Source organism: Ostrea edulis, chromosome 5, assembly GCF_947568905.1.
Source record: "Ostrea edulis chromosome 5, xbOstEdul1.1, whole genome shotgun sequence".
Taxonomy (NCBI): domain Eukaryota; kingdom Metazoa; phylum Mollusca; class Bivalvia; order Ostreida; family Ostreidae; genus Ostrea; species Ostrea edulis.
The window spans coordinates 68,331,690-68,354,781 of NC_079168.1; the positions used below are offsets into that span (position 1 = coordinate 68,331,690).

At 34.1% G+C, this 23,092-nt stretch overlaps 1 protein-coding gene and 1 long non-coding RNA gene across 2 annotated transcripts; one reads left to right on the top strand and one right to left on the bottom strand.

The window, feature by feature from the left end:
* Positions 1–5,320: 5,320 nt before the first annotated feature.
* LOC125650984 (uncharacterized) lies at positions 5,321–13,543 on the bottom strand. The gene is made up of 6 exons (XM_048879577.2): positions 13,193–13,543; positions 12,775–12,871; positions 10,633–10,809; positions 9,016–9,393; positions 7,835–8,260; positions 5,321–5,748 (listed from the first exon to the last, which is right to left on the bottom strand). The coding sequence occupies exons 1-6, from the start codon at positions 13,508–13,510 to the stop codon at positions 5,363–5,365; spliced, it is 1,782 nt and encodes a 593-aa protein (XP_048735534.2). The 5' UTR covers positions 13,511–13,543; the 3' UTR covers positions 5,321–5,362.
* A 2,018-nt stretch (positions 13,544–15,561) lies between these two features.
* LOC125650986 (uncharacterized) lies at positions 15,562–22,515 on the top strand. The gene is made up of 4 exons (XR_008803028.1): positions 15,562–15,730; positions 19,167–19,232; positions 19,836–19,890; positions 22,294–22,515. It is a non-coding gene; the product is annotated as an uncharacterized LOC125650986 (long non-coding RNA).
* The last annotated feature ends 577 nt before the right edge of the window (positions 22,516–23,092 follow it).

A 23,092-nucleotide genomic window follows, 5' to 3' on the forward strand; every position in this document is an offset into this window, starting at 1 on the left:
CTTAGAAATAAACTTTACAGTGCCTAGAAAGAGACCATCTTATATATAGCTCTGACATCTACGTGTTCTTTTTCTTCTTTCAACTATAAGTCCATCTGGAAAAATCATTACTGGTGATGTCGATATAATTAAAAATGGGGACCTGAAATCACGTTTTTTTTAAAAAGGTCCTAAATTCAGAAAAGCGTGGTCTTTCAATTGGGGATAGAACTTAATTTCTACTATGAAGTTTGTCGAAGATTATTCCAGACGTTGGGATAACTATGAAGAACTTGATACCTTGTAAGAATAGATAAAAAGTATAAGAGAAATATTAAAATCACGTATTAGACTGTTGAAAACAAAAGTGTGTACCATCTATTCCTCTGTATTTACTCAACCAAAAGTAATAAAATAATTAGATGAGGAATATTATTTTGGTTTCAGCTGCCAAAGCTTTTAACAACATTGTCTTTGTAAGGCTCATTATTACAACTGTATTATAAACGAACTGTAGCATTAATCTCCATTTGATTGAAAGATTCTCGAGAAGGACGACTGTTAGTTCCCGAGGGTCTCTACAGCCCAGTAGCTAAGTACTTCGTTACTAGCTTGAAAATACGGATGTATATTTAATTGCTGTTATAAAATTTAGAAATTCATTTCAAAATTAAGGATTATCTCCCTCATGCATAGCTCTTATCCTTAGACGAATTTGACTCCACTTTTTTTGGCACACTGTTTTTGGCTATAATAGCTCTAAAACTTCATTGTTATTTCGGATTTCAAACATTTCGTATGAGCATCACTGAAGTTTTACATTATGGCCCAACTTACGGCTAAATTCACAACAGACGTTTGACCAGTTGTTAACTAGAGGATAGTAAATATAACCAATGATCAAATTTTACCAAGGTTTTGATCAACCCAGTCCGAGTGGACAATCTAGATTGATTGAAACATGTTTGATGTTATACATTGTCGATTTCAGCTTCTCTATCGTCAACTTCCCAATTTTTGAAGCAATATTCCATTATCACCTGTATATCGTGTTCATGTATCTTAACTGATTCAATACACTAGAGCATGCTCTGCGTTTGAACAATTTGTAAATCGAGGCAGGCTACTGACAAATACGTTAATGTTACTGGGGTTTCAACAGTCTCGTTTAAAGTAAGCATTTCGCAAATTCTATGGTCGTTAAAATGATCGTATTTGCAAATATTACTTGCTAGACCGTTCTTAACATGCTGATTTTTACTACAGATTACGCCGTTTATCTGATCATGAGAAAAGGTTCATGGCTGGTGTGACCGGTTAACATGGGATTTTTATTCCTCTTAGGCACTTGACCCCACGTCTAGTATGTCCAGGGATCTGTGTTTGCCCAACTCATACTTTTATACTAGAAAACTGACAAGATCAGCAAGGTCTGAGGGCTATCAAAGAACATCTGTATTAGATTTGACTACGGATAACTCCATCTACCTGATCAAGATATAGGGTCACGGCGGGTGTCTGGTCGACAAGGGATGCTTACCCTTCCTAGGCACCTGATTCACACCTCTGGCATATCCAGGGGTCCGTCCAAATATCTATTTTGATTGGTTGATTGTATCTTGCTTAACGTCTCGCTCGAGAATTTTTCACTCATATGGAGACGTCACCAAGACCGGCGAAGGGCTTCAAATTTAGGCCTATACTCGGTGCTTACGGCCATTGAGCAGTGATGGTTCTTTACAGTGCCACACCTACTGTGACACGGGTCATCCGTTTTTAAGGTCATATCTGAGGACCCGTGACATTCACACCTTATGTCGAGCGTTTGGCGATGGAACTGTCACTACCTGTTTTAACAGACTTAGGTCTGTCGCAGCCGGAATTCGAACCCCGGCCTACGGCATGTGGGGCGAACGCTCTAACCTCTCGGCCACCGCGGCGGTCTCTATTTTGTATTGCTTATATGAGATTGAACACTGTTCGTTATCTTCATCTTTCATATAATTCTTGTTATCACTTCTGGTTTACTAAACACAGAAGGTTATATGATCCGTAATTTTATTTGGTGTGTCAAATGCGGTATTTAATATTCTTCACATACTTTTTAATCCATTCTGACAATGTATCAAGCTCTTCTTTTTCATATTTAGCCCATCGTCTAGGATACTCTTCGATAGAATTCATAATGGAGATAAAGTTCTGTCGCCAATTGAAAAACCAAGGTTCTCTGTATTTGGGACCTATTAAAATGTGATTTGAGGTCCTCAATTTAAACAATATCAATATCACCAGTAATGGGATGTCCAGTTGGACTGAAGTTGAAAGAACACGATGAACAAGAACATGTAGATGGATTAAGTATAAGATTGTGTATATCTAGGCACTGCAAACGTTGTTTAGAATTAGAAAGTTTGGATGCAATAGTAGAAGTATATTTTTTAGGAAATACAGGGTTTAGACTTGAACTTGAAATACATGTATGTTGGAATACAAGACTGAACTTTTTGGGATGAAGAATGTTGCTTATGTTGACGGTATATATTCTTTGTAAGCTTAAGGAACTGGTAACATGGTTCAGAGGGAATATCATCCATGCCCCGTGGTGGTTTAAAGAGCTTGTAATTTGCAATATCCAATAATCATAGAGTTCAGTCTATATTCTTGTGTTGAAAAACCCAAGTATATACTAGCGCTGGCTTCATCAAATAACGTATTTAAAATTCTCAATGGAACAGAGTAAAGTTTTGTGCGAATATGATGTGCATCTAATTGTCTATTGACGTAAGGCAAAAGTGAACCAAGCGTGACATGTATACTTGGTATCTATATGAATAATGTCCATGACTGCGTTTTCGTCTTTGAGTATTTGGAAAGAGACTCATCACATTCACGTTATTTCTTTATGGACTAGTCAAATTTCCTACATAATATACATTATCATTGCATCCATATGGAAATGCAGTATCTAGAGTCTTGATCCAATGATATCATTTTCTACGGAAAGTGGTATTTAATGTTGGACTATTTGTATGATGGTAATTTCTTTCTCTAAAATCCTGACTCTCATGGAGAAGATGGAGTTGTCTAGGGGGAATTAGATTGATCAGAATATAATAATGATAATAATAATTGGTTTTATATAGCGCTTCCAGCGTATACTGCTCAAAGCGCTTTACAATGCATTATTACCCCGGCAGACCTTATATCAATCTAGAACTTTCTCAGCCTCCTAGGAAGCATACAATGTAAGTTCTCATTACAAGCACTAGAGTACTAACCTTCTAACAATATTTTTCACTGTCTAAATCCAGATACCTCTTTTACATTTGGGTGGAGTGAGGACATTCATGTAAAGTGCCTTTCCCAAGGACACAACGTCGGCCCTGGCGCGGCCAGGACTCGAACCCACAACTTTTCGGTCGAGAGGGTGACGGCCTAACCACTAGGCCACCGACGCCACTATATATATCCTATAGTAGAGTTGAAGGTCACAGCAAGATTTTTTTTTCATGTAGAAACTTTTGTTTGAATAAACTCTACTTCATAGAAATATGAAAACAGATCAGCTAACAAAGGAGCAAAATTCGTGCCCATGGGAATTCTAACAGATTGTTGGAAGACCTCATCACCGAAGACATTGTCAGTGAGAAACTTCAACATAATATTCAGTTCAACTTAACAGTACTTTGTCTGGAGTCAGAGTGAGTGGTGTGTAACAAAGTAATTTTTTTGGATAATTGATGACTAGATACGAATATTTTCTTTTTCCATTTTCGTTGAAGAAGCAACTGTATATGATGTCAATAAGTATAGTCTTTAATTTATCGCGAAGAATGGTCGTGTAAAGTGTTGGAAAGTCATACGTTTTGATTTTCTGAATTTGAGAAAAGGTTTGCGATTTCAAATTTACTAAAAATTCTTTAGAATCTTTTACAATCCACATTTGATTTACACCACTTTTGGCATATGTTATGGCACAGAACGTTTGAAGTTTCTCCTTCACAGCTTTTATATTTTGGTAAGGAGCACATATATGGAAATATAAGGGCGTAGTACAATATTTACTCGATGTAATGTATCCAGCAATGTATTTTTGTAAGGGTTTTTGTGAAGTTTGGGCATCCAGTTTAGGTACGGTAACTCATATTCATCCATCCCATTGACTGGGATATTAAATGTGTCTAAAACTGAAGCATAAATTTGAAGAATTTGGCACACTGATTTTGACTACGGAAAACTCCGTTTACCTGATCAAGATACACGTATAGGGCTCACGGCGGGTGTGACCGGTCGACAGGGGGTGCTTACTCCTCCCAAGCACCTGATCCCATCTCTGGTTTGTCTAGGGTTCCGTGTTTGCCCAACTCTCTATTTTGTATTGCTTGTAGTAGTTGTGAGATTGATCAGTTTTCGTTATCTTCGCCTTTCAGGTAGATTATCAGCATAAAGTTCCCAACTAGGAAGAGTTGGTTTTAATATGTCCAATATCATATTAGGTGAATTTCCATTGTCTTTTAATAACAAAGTTATTAATTTTATAATCCTATATGTCAAACAATACATATTTACTTGTTTAATGCAGAATAAAGAACCAAACTTTGTTGGATTATTATGTCATCTAAGGTTTAAATACCATGCGGAAAAATATGCTGTAATCCAAAAGTTTAAAATGTACAGCTTTGATAAAATGTGGACTAGATGGAAGTTTAATCTAGCTTTTGTAAATTCTTTCTTTTATTTTACCCAAGATAGGGCTAACAATAATAATATAAATACAATCCGTGATTGAGGAACATTACCTGATCAGAATATGGGGCTCACGGCAGGTGTGACCGGTCAACAGGGGATGCTTACTCCTCCTAGGCACCTGATCCCACCTCTGGTGTGTCCAGGGGTCCGTGTTTGCCCAACTATCTATTTTGTATTGCTTGTAGGAGTTATGAGATTGATCACTGTTCGTTATCTTCACTTTGCATTGAACAAAGAAAAAGCGTTGGACTCACAAACACGTTACAATCTCATTTCTGGGGGAAAATATTGTGCCTCGTGTTTTGATTTACTAGGAAATATACAATCTGAGAATATTACCACGGCATTTATTTTGCAATCGTCGGTGCTTCAAAACAAGCCCCATTTTTTTGTTCTATTTTATTTTAGACTTCGACCATTAGTTCTTCGTACCTAGGTAATTTATTATAACTTCAGCTGCGATCTCTATCACGAAAATTAATAATCTGATTTACCCCCCCCCCCTTTTCCCTCCTATAAATTCTAAAAAATGGGAGAGATTATTTCTCTAATAAATGAATATATAAGTGCGTGAAAACAAAAAACTGTCAATTTACAACTTTATTAAGATTAATTGATAATGAAGAAGTTCAGGTTACAGTTCAAAGAGAAGTACCCCGAAAAACATTGATTCACCACCACTAACTGTTCCATATTTAAGTTCAACATATACCTTATCGCCAGAAGATAGTTGGAGCACAGATACAGCGGTGGAAGTTTCGTCATAAACATAACTACGACCGTCCGATCTCGTTTCAAATATATCAATGCCGTTCACGTTCAATGTAGCGCGTACAAGATTCCATTGAGCCTCTATATTGTACAGAAACACGTATACTCCATCACGATCTGCAGTAAATATCCCAGTGGTAGTTGAGTAACCATGGTGATATCCGGAGTAAGTTGTACCAAAGACGACCGGCGTTCCGGAAAAATCTCCACTTAGAGAAGCAAGGAATGCTGGGTATGTGGACCTGGACACTACAATAGTACAACTGTATGATATAGATATAACAATGTTAGTTTAATTCTATGACAAAAGTTTAAAATTGCTTCGTTGAATACTTATGTTTCGTTATGTTACAATTCTTGTTGATTCTTGATCGATTAGCTTTGTTTCGTTTGTAAATTTTCAGAATTATTAAACATCAAAAGACAACAAAATTATACCGTAGCTGTGCGTAAATTATTGGTTAATTAAATTGCATATGCATATAAATAATAAAAAAAAACCATTATACGACTCTTTGTGAAAGAATTCACTTGTACATGCAGTTTTGCATTTAGTTCATATGTAGTTTAATGATATTTAAAAAAGATTGAAAAGTGTAATTAAACACAAGAAAGAGCTCGGTGAAAGGTGAAGATAACGAACAGTGATCAATCTCATAAGTCCTATAAGCAATACAAAATAGAGAGTTGGGCAAACATTGTCCCCTGGATATACTAGAGGTGGGATCAGGTGCCTAAGAGGAGTAAGCATGCCCTGTCGACAGGTCACACCCGCCGTGAGCCCTTTATCTTGATCAGGTAAACAGAGTTATCCGTAGTGAAAATCAGTGTGCCAAGAAAGGCGTAACAATCGATATGAAACAGTCAGACAGCATTTAACCCAATGATAGGTTGTATTGACGAACTAAATCGTTATAAGGACTATAGAATTTGCAAAATGCTGACTTCAATCGAGACTGTTGAAACCCCTGTACCATCAACTTGTTTGTCAGTAGCTTACCTCGATTTAAAAACTGACTATACGCAAAACAAGCTCTTGCGTATCGAATCAGTTGAGATATATAAACACCATATGCAGGTGATAATGGAATATTGCTACATAAATATGGGAAGTTGACGATGAAGAAGCTGAAATCATTCCGTTTGTCATACAGTTGAGTTGTCAGTTTGCCGTTAATGTCTACTTTCAATAGAATATCGAAGTATGAAGCAGAAGTGGACGACTCTGTGGTGTCTTTTATTTCGAGCTCATAGGGATATATCGACATATGAATGAAAGCTATTATTGTTGATAGACAAAACGTCGTCGATATATCAAAATGTCGAATTGAAGGCCATAGCAAATGATAGGTTGTACTAGCAACGACCATAGAATGTGCGAAATGCTGACTTTAAAAGAAACTGTTGGAACCCCAGTCAATTCAAATCATTTCATTTTAATTTATCGACACAGCATAATCAGGGATACTGTGTAGTTCGTTGAGTCTATATGGCAGGTAATGTTGAAGGTTCAAACATTGCTTTTTCGTCATTGTGCAGTTGCTATCGTAATTCTACCATGAACTCTAGTTTTCTGGGACCTACATGACCGAGTGGTTAGAGCATCGCGCTCCAAATCACACGGCCTCTCACCTCTGTCGGCGCGGGTTCGAATCTCACTCGCGCCGGTAAGTGAGAAAGTTTCCCAGTTTACTTTCGGAAGGTCGGTGGTCTCTTCCCAGGTACATTGTATCTGGGTTCTCTCTTCCACCAATAAAAACTGGGTGCCACCATATAACTGAAAAATTGTTGAGTGTGGTGGAAAACATCAATCAATCAATCAATCTAGTTTTCTGTTGGTATAATTATTGTTAGAACTTCCCGTTTAATTCCAACTTAATCATATTTGTGTTTTCCCCCCTGGGAATTAGGCATAAAATGGGAATCGTCTTTTAGTATTTCTCTAAGTGTTTTGTATGTCATTTGGTATATCTCATATTGGGTTGTGTGTTTGTATTGGTATTTTCTTCCCTATTACTAAACAAGAGTAGTAATTGAAGTCTGATATGGACGTTCTGTACTTACTAAGCTCTTTCTTGTATTTCAGGTTTTTCATGAACCCTTTATTTTTGCGAAGGAACATGTAAAGTACATATAAATGTACTCAAACAAGTAAGTCATGCTTTTTTAAGGGAGCGAACCAAAACAGATGCTATTGACATAACGCTAAACATTTTCATTCCCATATTTTGTAACGTTGTAATGCCTATTTAAAATCACTCATAACAGATTTAAGGTTTTCAATTATTTTCTAATATTACATTTTAGTGAAGGCAAAAAAAAGGGGGATTCTTACCACTCATTTTATCTACTAGTTGCCATCCCGCAAAAACAGAAGTGGTAATCAATGCATCAGGATTCACGTCGTTATCAGCATCTACATACACAGCATCACCAGTATCTAACCAAGCAAATGTCATGTAGCTCACACTGTTGTAATATCCGTTCCAACGCACCCAAACTTTCGGCTGAGACGTTCCATTACTGAAGTGAAATGTGCAACTGTACCAGGAGCTTCCATTGCTAAGAGCTGACATCATGAAGATATAAAGACCAGAACGAGGCGCCACAAAGTTTCCAGTTGATGTGGAGTACGCATTATCTGTGTCTAAAGTTTCGTTGTCATACACGATATGAGAACTATTTACAGAACCTTCGTTCTTGTACTTGATAAGAGAACTACTTACAGCACGTGAAAGGAGAGCATTAAACGCTGTGTCATCTAAAAAAGATAAATGGATATTTATTAGTTTATCAGAAGTATCCTACCCCGGTACTACTGGACGTTGATATGGGATTTCTCGGACTCCATGAAAAGGTGAAGATAGCGAACAGTGATCAATGTCAGAATTTGTATAAAGAATACAAAAGTATAGGTTGGGCAAACACGTACCCCTATATATACCGGAGGTTGGATCAGGTGCCTAGGAGGAGTAAGCATCATCCTATGGCATGTAAATAGGGGTATGGTTGTTTGTTTTACAACCCACATGTGTATGCTTAGCGCTTACGACCGTTGCAATGAAGGTTCTTTAACGTGTTAACACCTGTCGTGACACGTGACTAACGTTTTTAATGTCATATCCAAAAGACTCGTGATTCGCACTTCTAAATGCAGAGCGTTTGGCGAAGGAACAATCACTATTTATGTTTACGTATTAGGGTTGACAGGACCAAGGCACGAGCGGGGTTCAAACTCATGAACTTAAGGTTACGAAGCGAACGCTCTACCACGGATATACCGCGACCGTTTAGAAAGAAGTATGAAATCTCGACCTTCAACAACGAATCATTTCAAACCACTACCATTTGCGACTTCACAGTTTTGTTGTGGTGGCCTGAGGACCACTGAGAAGGAAAGTGTACGTTTACAATCACAGAAATCCACAAACAGAAGTCTGAAAAATTGGTATTACAGGTTGTCTAAGTCGATCCATTTATTTTTAAATAGCTTTTGAAACCGTGTAGATAGTTTACCTGTTTTATTGATCTTCCAGCCAGAGAACATAGTATGTCTCGCTTCTGCACGTCCTGTAATGACCCTCACCGACAATTTATCGTTTACTGTAAGGTTAAGGACGGCAAAAGATGTAGATGTATCGTAATTAAAAAAACTTTGATGAGCTTTGGACAGTCCCGCCTGCATTCCGTTCACAAGGAGAGCCCCTTCTGTCAATTGTCCGTATGTCTCTATCGTCCAGGAGAACACATACAATCCTGTTGTGGATACAGTAAAAACGCCAGTGACATTGTCGTATCCACCTCCGATATTTGTGATCACGTGATCGAATATAATGTCAGTTACATTTGTAGAACTGTAAGCCACGGCATGGAAGGCAACATGTTCCAACATCACTAGAAAACATTGAGAGCAGGATATTTATCATGATCAGCTAAACATAGCAATGGTACAAGTTATTTTTTTTATAGTAATGCTAGGGATATCATTTTACACATATCAAAGTTGAAGCAAGTTTTTGGAATATTTTCTATTGCTTGTCCATCTGTATGTTGTTCTTTGTATTGTCTTAATATTTCAAATTTGTGTTCATTTTCTTCGTTTAATATATTCTACAAAACTGTACGTAGCGTCAGCGGTGACAAAGCAAATTGGGAGAAGAAAAAATTCAACATGTTTTCCGTAGCTTAGTCTTCACAGAAGGGAAATTATGTAATATTATAAATGAGAAAATATGTCTCCATTAATTGAAAACATTCTACAGTCAATAATGAGGTAGTAAAAAACTAATGTTATAGTAAAGTATCCCTATATGAAATAGATATCAAAGATAGTGATATCACAGCTTTCTAAAAATGTTATTTCCTGGGACTAGAATTAAATTTGAAATATTAGAATGAATGTAGACAACTATTAATGTAGATTCTCTAAAACATTATATATGATAAGGTAAAAACGAGAAAATTGAGGTGAAGTGTTGAAATTTCAAACATATATTTAAAAAAAAACCCCACACCAATTATTACGTAGCAAAACCATTATAGTATTTACTATCAATTTCGCACCATTTCTTGAAATTTGGCGTGAAAATGACGCATGTACTGTTTCTTGTCATGTTTTCCTTGACTAAAACGTCATTTCATCCTTGTTTTCTTTTTCAATAGATAGAGTGAATTTATGAAGAAGAATAAAATTTCTATCAAAAGCGAGAAACAAGTATAAAGTAACAGTTCACAAAGTGGCTCTGTATTAGTTTCATAAAGGTTTCCAAAAACTACTCTTTTTTCTCAAAATTTCAAAAACCTTTTTGAGAGTCGAAGAGTGATCACTACAGCACATATCTATGATTTACCAATATTTTTTTCTAAAAGTAAAATGATAACTGAATTAAGATTTTAAAAAACTAAAACATGGATCAAGAATATGTCTACTCACTAAATTTTCTAATATGAAATGAATTGATAAAGCTGTATATAAAAGCTTACTTTCCTTGTTGTTTACGAAGATTTGTCTGAACTTTTATATTATTTTAACGTTCTGAATTCAAATAGGTAATTTTACTATAAAGTTTGAATATTTGTTATCAAACCAGGGAACGTGGTTCTTGCGATAGTAAGACCAATAGAAGTGTATACCTGATGGCTCACATCGATATGATAATGATGACCACTTTCCACCGGGAGGACAATTGATGATATTTTTGGTGCCTACACCAGTATAACCAGGATTACATTCGAATGTGACTGATGGAGGGGAAAACGTCTTGATTGCCACTCTTCCATTTTCTAAGTCTGGAGCTGGATCAGCACATCCTTGAAAAGCAGATAATCAAGATCTTTATACAGATTAAAATCTTTGAATGAATGAAAAAAGTCGTAATTTTCAATCGGATTAGTGTAAACTGGAGTTTAAGTACATTCTGCTGAAATAACGGAAAAACGATTCGGGAATGAATTGGAGGATTACTTTAATCTACACAAGAATACAAAAAAAAAATAATTAAGCTATGCTTTTTAGATATCGACATGATTATATACTGAGTAAAATAAGTTTAACAATTGAAATATCTAGTATAATACATTTAAAGAAAAATATATCGTATATTTTAAATAAATTGAAATTATGGATTATCATCACGTAACTAATGATAATGTCAAAGGTTAAAGAGGATCGTATTTCGATATTAAGAAATCGACACAAAACAGCTGAGGGGCGTGGATTGGAAAGTAACAATCAGTATCATTCTTTTGTATGGCCTCTAATTGCAGCACTAACAGCTATACAACAGCCTATCGTGCTCTCTATCAGGTCTCTGATCTCGAGCATGGTGATCCGGTCCTAATCGTGCAGCAGAACAAACGTCACTTACGTTACGTTGTTTACGTTATGTCGTTGTCTTCAAGAATGCCTCAAACATGTTCAATTGGTTTAAATTTGGCGACCTTGCCGGTCAATTCAAGACTTCAGCGTTTTTCTGACATTGGATGTCTTGTGTATGCCGTGTGGCGTGGTAATGTGCGTTATCTCGGTGGGAAATGCCCTCATGTCGTCGCCGCAGAAAGGGAATAACAACAGGATCAATGAGATCGATCTCATTGAAGTATCTTTAGGAATTTAAAGCCCCATTTATTGTCACAAGATCTGTTTTACCCTGGTGGCTTATTCCGTCCCAAACCATAACATTACCCCCACCATAGCGGTCACGTTGATTAATGGTGTCTGAATCATGTCGATCATCATTTCTACCTCTCCAAATACGAAATTTTCCATCGGCAATTTGACTCGTCGGTAAACGGTACCACATTCCATCGCTGTTGAATCCAGTGATACGTATGTTGTTCCATGTAAGGGGGTATTAACGATGACATTGAGTTAGTGATACTGCAGAGAGAAGTGTTCGAGCCCAAAGCTTTGCACAACGTAGCCTGTTTTACACTCTGTCCACATAACCCTGCTCCAGTGGCACAGCATAACTCGTCTGCAACTTTAGAAGCAGCCATGGAACGATTACATCTTGACGGTGTGATGATGAGATGATCATGGCTGTCAGTCTTTTTCGCAGACGTCCTGAGCGCCACGGATCAGAAACATGTCCAGTAGTTTGAAATCGGTTCAGAAGTCGGCAAATGGTGGATAGACGGACATCAAAGTGTTGGGTGAAATCTTTTTGCAAACACCCAAACACTTAGCATCCTTATGGCTCTTTGGATTTCATTTTCGGAAAGTCTTTGTCATTTTTCCATTCAATTCTTCAGCAGTTCTTTATCGCGTTTTATTCATAGGCGTACTTGAAAACATTTTCGTGTAAAAATTTCTAAAACCATGCGGATTCGAACATAACTTATTGTATTGTAGAATTTTTATCGCATTCAATGACGTTATTTTCGAGTGCCAGTTTTCAAAAATGTTTCTGTTTTTTTGGTTACATTTGTATCTCTTGATTTTATGGAAACATGGTAAAAAATTAAGATATTTTTATTTTATATTATCCCTATATAAATACATTTGCTAAATTTGTTTTGCACAGTACATAAAAGAACACTAAACCCAAAAAGAAAATAATAATAAAAGACAAAATAGATAAACAAGCAAATTCTTTTTAAAGTTTTGCTTTTCGCCTCAAAATTTGTCCTTCTATGAGCATCTTTCACATTTTATTCCCCATGTTCTTTATACGACTGAATTCATATTTGCAATTGAAAAATAACGGCAAAGATCATATTGAATAATGCATGAATTATTGTACCTTGTTTCATTTAAATAAATAATTCTTTTACCTACTGCGATGCAGACAAATTCCTTGGAACGTGTACGGACACATTTGGAGTACTGTTTGCACGAGAGCGTCCCACATTTCTTACCTGTGTAATCAAGCTGCAAACACAAACATGTGCAAAATGAACCTTTATCCGCGATATATCATGATCATATTTGATTTCAATAGCGATAAACTATGATTTTATTTCTGATATACTACTATTTTTTCTTTCTGTAATAAACTTTTATTTCATTTGTGATATATTATATGTATTTCTCGTTACATTCTAAGATTTTATCTGCGATACTAAGTATACAATGAATTCTAAAACAAGAGAATAATTCCAAAAAATAAAGGTTCTCTGAAATTTGATATAAAACACGAGTAGTTTAAATACTTGCGTAACTATCTGTAGAAATTCAACGTGTGAAACTTACGACACCAGGTATTTCCTTGTATATAAAGCTGCTATCGTTGTCTAAAGTCAGGCTTTCGTTTTTCTTCTGACTGTTCAATTCGCACATAAACGTCGTGGGGTTAAAGTTAATCGACAAACATATGGCATAGGCTTCGCATTCTTTGAAACATAAATGGATTCCGATTTCAAATATCACCATGAACGTAGAATTTGGTAATTTCTTTCCGATCTCCCCGGTATCACTGGGACTGATACACGTGTTCGTCGTAGTAACAAGTCGAAATAAAAATAAAAGAACGAAAACATTCCTGTTTGTAGATTTACATAAAATAGCCATGATAAATTTGATTAGGGAATTGAATTAATACTAGACATCTCTGGCTGCTTTCTGCTGATGCCTTCTGAGTTTTTTTTTTATATACCTGTACACTGTCAATGGGCGTGTATTTAAAACATATTTCTATTCAATTTTCATTACCGGGTATTTTATTGCATTATGATATATTATTCATTCGTTTTCCGAATATGCATTGAAATTTTATACTGTATTGTATATCACATTACTGTCAGACTATTCTAGGACGTGCAATTGCAAAACCTGATTGTAAGAAAATCTAGATTAAAAACAAGCACTGTAATATCAGATTGGTGTGTATAATTTTTGCTGGTGAGCAGCTGTCAATGAAATCTTGATATGTAATAAAATGTGTCGAAATCTAATGAGAAGAATAAAAGATGTATGGAAAATCGTTTTATTATTACTAGTAATGTTTGACAGTTAATCATACCAATCTCAATATTTATCAAAAGCGATCTGAAATGCATTACTAGTGGCAACAAGATTTAGAATATTTAAATTAACACGTGGCGTATTTCACATAGATTTTCATCGACTATTTCAAGTCTTTTAAAATCTCTTGCACTTTTCCTTGTTTAGAAGTTGAAAACTCGGGTAGATAATCGGAGTTCTGGGAGAGATTCTCCTAAGCAGTAAGTATTTCTATTACGATGGCTTTAGAACAGACTACAAAAATTAGTTCAAAACTATCAGGATAAAAATAATGATATATATATATATATATATATATATATATATATATAATCCAAATAGAAAGAGTTGATATCACACAGTCAAAATAATTCAATAAAAAAAGCAGGGAAATATACAGTTCCAAAATATATTTAATTCACTAGCGCTTATCCATCCTCAGGTGAAAATAAATCACTAGCGCTTTCTGGATTTTAATATCCATCCAAATTGGTACCGTATAAGTTTTACATATATATATATATATATATATATATATATATATATATATATATATATATATAATTCAATAAAAAAAGCAGGAAAATATACAGTTCCAAAATATATTTAAATCACTAGCGCTTTCTGGATTTATTTAAAATTTGTATTCACCTGAGGATGGATGTTAAAATCCAGAAAGCGCTAGTGATTTAAATATATTTTGGAACTGTATATTTTCCTGCTTTTTTTATTGAATTATTTTGACTGTGTGATATCAACTCTTTCTATTTGGATTATATATATATATATATATATATATATATATATATATATATATATATAAGCACTAAGTTTGAACAATTCAACAATACCCGATACCTAAAAGTGTCAGATCCACAACATGGATACAAGGTCAAATACAAAAAATTATACAAAGCACTAAAATGACCAACGACACGAACAACCAGATTGTCAAATTTTGGGACAAATCGTCCCTTCTTCAGAACGAAAAGAATTACATAATGTGGCCAATATCAACAGAGAATAGTAACAAAAAATATATATAAATACATTTAGCACTACAACTACACTAATCTGCAAACGTATTTACACCGCAGACTATATGTGCTTTTGGTTTTTAGGCTTGCCAATCAATGTTAAAAGCGGAGCGAATTAGGGCATGCCTTATTTGTTCAAAGAGCTGATCCAAAATGTACGAAGTGATAAAAATAGACTTAATACACCGATCCACTGTCGCAGCATAAACCCCGCCCACCATGGTTACGTTATAGCAACAACGGAGACTCGGACAAAAAGTAAACAATGGCGTCGACGGCAAACGCCTTCGAGATAATCCCGGTTAACTTTTGTTAGATTACTTTAAAATTGTCATCATTTCATCCCTTGTGAAGGAGAAGGGTTGATTTTGATCATTCATTTTTATTTATATGCTTTCAAATTATTTCATTCCACTCACAAAAGCGTAGAAATCACATCGAAACGACAGGCCCCGCGTTCTAGGATGACGATCCTCACTCGGGTTTTGTAATGCTTAATTCTCATTACTCTTGCCAAACAGGCTGTTGAGATTTGTTTTCATATATTCATTCCATAATTTACATTCCTTTGTCAGTACACCCCTACTAACGTGTTCGGAACATATTCTTTATCGGTGTTAAGTAGAGCGTAAAATCAAAGACTATCGAATGAAATATAATCTCGCTGCTCCGAGACTCCAACGCGAGCTACCTGAGACCCGGTGAATTTTCTACCGGATATGGATGTGCTTTAAGGAATTCCAGTGTTAATGTAAGTATCAATTAGAAATTATGGTATATTGTGTTTTATTTGTTTTTGCAATATATAGATCTACGTATCAATGCATTATTTTCCTAATGCCATCAGCTAATAAAGCTTAAATAAGAAATGGTAAGAAAGAGTTATCGTCCTTAGATTTGGACCTAGGCCAACTTTGAAAGAACTCTTGATTATCGTGAAAAAAAAAAAAAATGAGAGGGCGTCTTTCTATTTCAAAGTGCCATAATTAAATTTTAATGTTGCATAGGGATTGTGTTCAAATTATCAAATACTGAAATGTTGCACACAATTTACCATTTTCACTCAGAAAATACTATAGTCTGTTTCATGTTTGAGGTATATATATATATATGTATCTGTGAATGTGCATGTTACAAGCAAAGAAGATGCATTGCAAGTATCTTAAAACTTCTAAACTTAATATTTCTTTGGTGGAAACAGAATCATTTTCCTAATTTAGCAGTATAGAAAAAGTGGATTTATTTTATGAAGAAAGTAAATTTTATTGATTGGATCAATTGTGGTGACCAGGGGGTGTATACTACCCATTCATAATTGTTTGAAATGTAAAGATTTTAATAATTAAACTCATTGATGCATGCAACACACCTAAGAAAATTAGAATGAATGAAAAGTATATGACATGTATTTGTATGATTATCATTTGGTACATATGTAAATGAAAAATTCCAACTTTTCCTTATATGATATGATTTAATAATAATACCATATATATATAGCACCCTTTTCATACACTCTGTACGCTCAAAGGTGACCAATTATGGATTGTTTTAAAGTGGAGGGAAAGCAACAATAAATGGAAATTAGAACATGACTAGATGTTGTACAATGCATGTATATATATATAGTAACCATTGCCAAAGTATATAATGTACCAGTGATAATTCTAAAAGTTGATCACAAAACTGCAAAGGACATCAGGGGACAGTGCATTGTATTTAACAGGATCCTCCCTGTATCTAATGCAGGATTGTAATTGTCATTTATAACATGTATATCAAATCTGGTAAAAAATGTGCATATTAGACACCAGTGGACAATGCGTTAATTAAAAGAATTTTATCAGATCATGCATCAATCTCCTTATATGTAGCAAAATATCGCAGTCTTTAATTTATATAAAATCATAGTAGAAAACATTTAAAATTCCTGAGTGGTGCAGGTCTCATACTCATTTACAGATTGGCAGTTTATAGCTCTGAGTTTCTGTAACCACACACATGTATTACCAATGTTTATTTATGCAAACATTTATGACATATATTACTCATTAACACATATATTAATGTGACGGGACAATATACATAGATTATATACATCATAACTTTTTCCTTTATTGATACATTAAGCAGTAAATATTTTCATAAGTCATTTCTAAAAAAAAACTTCTCCTTTTATGAATGAAATACCTACATGCATTTCTGATCTTTTTAATTAATTTAGATTTACTTACTCCAATTACAAACTTATAATTACAGAAACACACATGTAATAATATCAATAATCTTTTTCATATTTAGATTAGTAATGTATCTGTATGTTAGAGAACAATCTGTACAAAAATTTAAAATCTTAAATCAAATATTGAATCACAATTAGGATTACATTGCACAACACTGTAATTAACTATTGTTTTAATATACATCAACTATATTTTGTCTGTAAGAAACCTTTGTTGTTTCATTTTTAGTATTACATTTCGTAACATAATAAAACAGTTAAGTTTCAGAAATCAAAATTGAGCGATGATGATGATCTCATCCTAGCTGCAATAATGTAGCCCTCTCTGATATATATATATATATATATATATATATATATATATATATTTTAGGGAGAGGGCTACAACTCCCTAGGATCTCCGTAATGGTGCAAATGCGGGAGTGATTCACTCCCGCAACATTTGCGCTCATTCTAAACATTTCCTGACTTTCTTTACGTAAATAAAATGATATTCTATGTTTCTTAGTCAATATATAAAATTACAACCTGCAACTTAAGATTTGTGAGGCTCTATTCTACCGTTTTCAACAATTTCGATAAATTCCAATTTCTCGATTCATATTTGTGCGCCATGTTTGATGTACTGAAGTATAAACTTCCGATTGTCAAGTCATTTGCATATGCCATATAAAGTAGTATTTACATCAATGGACAAGTATGGAGGCGAAAGCTATTTCGTCGGTATTGAAAAGGTTTGAATTTAATATCAAGTTAAAAACCGAACAGCAGAGTGTAAATTCTCTCTGCAACAATATGATTTTCCTATCTTTGTCGAAGTGGCTCGAGTAACTACATTTTTGCGCTGATTGTCAATGTTTAGGTTTTTCATTAGATCCACCTACGAGATCTCGCGATAACAAGCATGGCGGAGCAGACGAAGAATTTTGCATGCTGTACATTATATTTAACGAAAAACACCTTTATTAGACATGCCCGAGCACAAAGTTGGTACTCCTTTTGGTGTAAACAACATTTGGGACTAATACACAGAGCTTATTATCGGTTATTCATAAAATTATTTTGCACCATTATGGATATCCTATGGAATTGTAGCCCTATCCCGAAAACGTCAGAATTAAAAAAAAAATTGGATAGGGTTACATTATTGCAGCTAATCTCATCCAGAAGCTGTTCTAGACATTTAGGAGAAGAAATTATTTTGCATGATCATATTACATGGATTTTTTTTTCAAGTTTGGCCAAGTTAGGATCATGGTGTGCACTGAGTATTATTTAACCTAAAGTAAAGAATTTTGTAATTATAAGCTCTCTTTAATGAAAAGCTGACTGTGCAATGTTAATCATTTTACATGTTTTAGTTTGTGCTATATATTTAACTGAATTGCCTTGTAAAAAGATTTGTGAATTAAATACAATTGTAACTGATCAAAATATTTATTATATTGCATGTTGATGGAGTTTTGAAAATTTAAAAGCATAAATTAAGGCGTCAAATAAAAAATGTGTTTCTGACCCTAGATTAAACACACTACCCCTAGTTTTTAAAATAAACATATATTGTTGAAGAGATCATTGAAGAAACATTGTTTGGGGGACTTGACATCTGTAATTCAATTTTATCTATAATAAGTAATTTTAATCAAACTAAATCTAAAAGTTTCATTGACAAGTGAAAATAAGTTCAATAAGACATAATTAATTTGTTTAAATGGAGATTGTGATCAGAATGTTAAAACTTAATTGTTTACAGTTAAAGAAAAAAGATACGAATTAATTAGACTGGTATATTCGACTCGTATTTGGTACACCTCAATACAAGGAAGTGTATCATAGAGAAGTGGGATTCTTTTTCTCTTGCCATTATTTTGACTTACACAGCAATATATATTTTTAGCCTAAATTTCAAATCATAATACATATTTGTGCATGTGTCTGCTTTCAGTGTACTTTTTGGGGACTTTGAGTGATTCACCACCCTCTGAACAAATGTATTTTGAGATCCTCAAAGGTATCACATCTTCCTATAATTGAATGTAATGATTATGTTTTCAAGATTTTAATTAAAAGGAGATTATTCTGTCTACAAAGCGAGATCATTTTATCTGTCCTTAAATTTTTAACCAAGCTATACACTGCATGCAGATAATTATGTTTCTTAAAAAATTGTTATAGTATTTAAATATCTTTTTATGCATGGTTGTATATGTACATGTAACAGAACTTATGAAGTACATGTATATGTGTTCAGTGTTTTATTATGTAAAATCTACTTAGGAGTACAACTACATTTACAAATTATAAACATGCATACAAAGGCATAAACACAATTTCTACCTCAAAACTTTCATCAGATACAAGTCAAAAAATTTAAGATTATAAGAATAAAGCTAATAATTATACATGTAGCAGATCTTAGAACTTTTTCATGAAGAGATAAATTATTGTTTATGCTATCACTTTGCCTGTATTTCTGTCTTGTTATAGTACACTTGCAGATGATACACACTGTTTCATGGAATACTGAATCTTAATTATTGACAAATCGTATAATTTCATAATATTACATTTTTTGTTGCATACTAAATAACTGCATGATTTTTTTTCCTTTTAGAAGTCATATGTTTTAATTGCTGCCCATCAAATAGTACAGTGTCTTTGTGTAAATTGTAAGTATTCAGTGTCTTAGTATAAATCGTAAGTATTTTGAAGCATGATGTTACAGTTCGTTTATTATGTCTCCCCTCTTCCAGGGGGATCGAGCACAGTCACTTGTTTCATACTTGAGTCCCCCCTCCTTAATACTACCGGTATTATTAAGGAGGGGGACTCATGTATGAAACAAGTGCCTGTGGGATCAAGACATATTGTTTTTGTATTTTCTGTCTGTCACAAATTCTTGTGAACGCTTCTTCTCCTATATGGCTTATCTGATAGACTTGAAACTTTGTACAATGCTTCATTTCAATATGTAGATGTGCATATTGTTGGGACGGGAGGATCCAGTTATTTTCCTAAAAGTTATAGTGGATCTAAGAAGCTTGTGAATGCTTCTCCTCTGATATGGATCATCAGAGTTAGACTTAAACTTTTCACAATACTTCAATGCCATTTGCAGATTGGCATATATTGTAGGGATAGGAGGATCCAATTGTTTTCTTAAAATCTAAGGGGTGGAGGGTATAAAATAATTTGTGAACACTTCTATATAGCTTATCGGAGTTCATAAATGCTTATATGCTTCTGCTCATGCTTTCTCCTAGCTCCATACCATACAGTACATTAAAAGGGGCAGTTTCATTTGGAGAACTTCCAATTTGGGGAGCTCAGGGAGACATTTGTATTTCCTAATAAACAATCTTTAGTTTCAAATTGTGATTGTGGTATTTTTGTTTCTCTTCTATAAAATGTTAATTATATTAAATATCTATTTTGAAAAAAATCATAAAATATGTATGTAAAGTTGTAAATAAGATTTTTATGCCCCCTTTTTGTCCTTTCTGTCATTCTGTAATTCTGTCATTCTATCTGAAACTTTAACCTTGCTAATAACTTTTGAACAATAAGTGATAGAGCTTTGATATTTCACATGAGTATTCCTTGTGACAAGACCTTTCCATGGGTACCAACATTTTTTACCATTTGACCTTGGAGTTTGACCTACTTTTTGAAAACTTTAACCTTGCTAATAACTTTTGAACAATAAGTGATAGAGCTTTGATATTTCACATGACTATTCCTTGTGACAAGATCTTTCCGTTGGTATTAAACCTTTTGAACTTGACATTTAACTTACTTTTAATTTTTTTTTTTTACATTGGTCATAACTTCTAAATGGTAAATATTAGCGCTTTCATACTATACATGAGCATTTCTTTTGACAAAATCTTTTTACTGGTACCAAGATATTTGCCCTTGTGACTTTGGCCATCTTTGGAATTGGCCATTATCGGGGGCATTTGTGTTTCACAAACACATCTTGTTCTTTCTGGTAAAATAGGCATAGTGTGTATGCAGTGTAGATAGAAATAAATCACATAGCAAAGAAAAATTCCAAATCGATTTTAGCTCACATGAGCTGAAAGCTTGAAAGAGCAATTCTGATCAATTTCTGCTGTCATCAGTCCATCTGTACAACCTTTTCAACTTCTTCTCCAGAACCATAGTGTTAATTTCAGCCTAACTTGCCACCCTTCACAGGGGAGATGATCACAAAATAGGGTGGTGTCATTAAAAGTCTTCTCAAGAACCACAGGGCCAGAAGAGCTGAAATTTACATGCAAGCTTCCTGGCATAGTGTAGATTCGGATTTATTAAAATCATGACCCCTAGGGATAGGATGGGGCCACAATAGGGGATCAAAGTTTTGCAAAGGTATAGGGAAAATCTTTTTAAAATCTTCTTCTCAAGAACCACTGGGCCAGGAAAGCACAAATTTACAAGAAAGCTTCCTGACATAGTGCAGATTCAAGTTTGATAACATCATGGCCCCCGGGGGTAGGATGGGGCAACAATTGGGGATCAAAATTTCACATACAAATATATAAGGAAAATCTTTTAATTTTTTTTAAAGAATCACTGGGCCAGAAAGTCTTACATTTATGTCAAAGCTTCCCAACATAGTGCAGATTTAAGTTTGTTAAAATTATGCCCCCCCCCCGGGAAGGGTGTGGCCACAATAGGGGATCAAAGTTTAACATACAAATATATAGGGAAAATCTTTTTCTCAAGAACCATTGGGACAACGAAATTTACATTTACATGAAAGCTTCCTGACATAGTGCAAATTCAATTTTGTAATAATCATGGTTATGGGGTTAAGTTGGGGCCACAATAGGGATCAAAGCTTTACATGCAAATATACAAGAACAATCTTTAGATATGGGCCAAGGTAACTCATGTGAGCAATGTGGTCCATGGGCCTCTTGTCTTTAATGCTATTGATACTAAATTGAAACAGAATAGATATCTAGAAGGAGTAATTAAGACAATCAATCAGTATTCATATTTCATACTGGAAAATAAAATTTAAATAGCTTATATTGATCATTGTGAATTTTTTCTTCTTTCAGAGATTCATTTTGAGGAAATAGCTGGTGTGCAGTGCACATTCCTAAATTAATTCATCAGTTTACATTAAGGATCTACCTTCAAATCCTGTAATCTGGGATGCTCTAAAGTGCATGTCACAGACTAAAGTTATAAAAATAACTTCCAAGAATTTTTAAGAAATTGTTATAACTTTAAAATGTATGTATATATACTGATATTGAATTAAATTTTGTAAACTTTCAGCATCTGATTTTATGTATATATAGACATATTGTAAGGATTTTCCACTCTAAAGGTTTAATTTCTTTAATATTTAAGACTAAAAAAAACTTTTATGCAGATACAGTGGTGTAACATTTTGTCTTACTTTCTGATCAATACATATAGAAAAGAAAACTGTATATTTCAATAAATGTGGAAAATTTTCAACCATTGAATTTCCATTTATGAGCAGTAACTTGTACATAGTACATGTACTTCTTAACCAACTTTGATACTGTATAACTATAACTACCTGCTTGCATGCATTGCAGAGCACAGCCGTAGTAATAATTCACATTTGCTGATGAATTGCTTTAGCATAAATAGTAAAATTGGTATGTTAAGTTTTAAATTTATGAAAATGCATATTAGGCTTTTCACAGATATTTCGTTAGATATATAGAAAATATGTATATATTCATATAATTTGAATAAATCCTGCTAATCTAACTTCTTCCTAAGTGAGGTGTATGGCACGCCATGTTTATATCTACCGGGTATTCCTATAAGAATTTCGTATATAATTTATGAAATATCTTCTATTTCTGATAAGATATC

Bases quoted from the DNA above. Each gene is read 5' to 3' on its own strand.
- LOC125650984 (XM_048879577.2), bottom strand. From the start codon at position 13,510: ATGGCTATTTTATGTAAATCTACAAACAGGAATGTTTTCGTTCTTTTA. The intron at 10,810-12,774 runs GTAAAAGAATTA...CTGCTTTTCAAG, and splicing joins ATTTGTCTGCATCGCAGTAG to GATGTGCTGATCCAGCTCCA. The intron at 8,261-9,015 runs GTAAACTATCTA...TATCTTTTTTAG, and splicing joins CTGGAAGATCAATAAAACAG to ATGACACAGCGTTTAATGCT.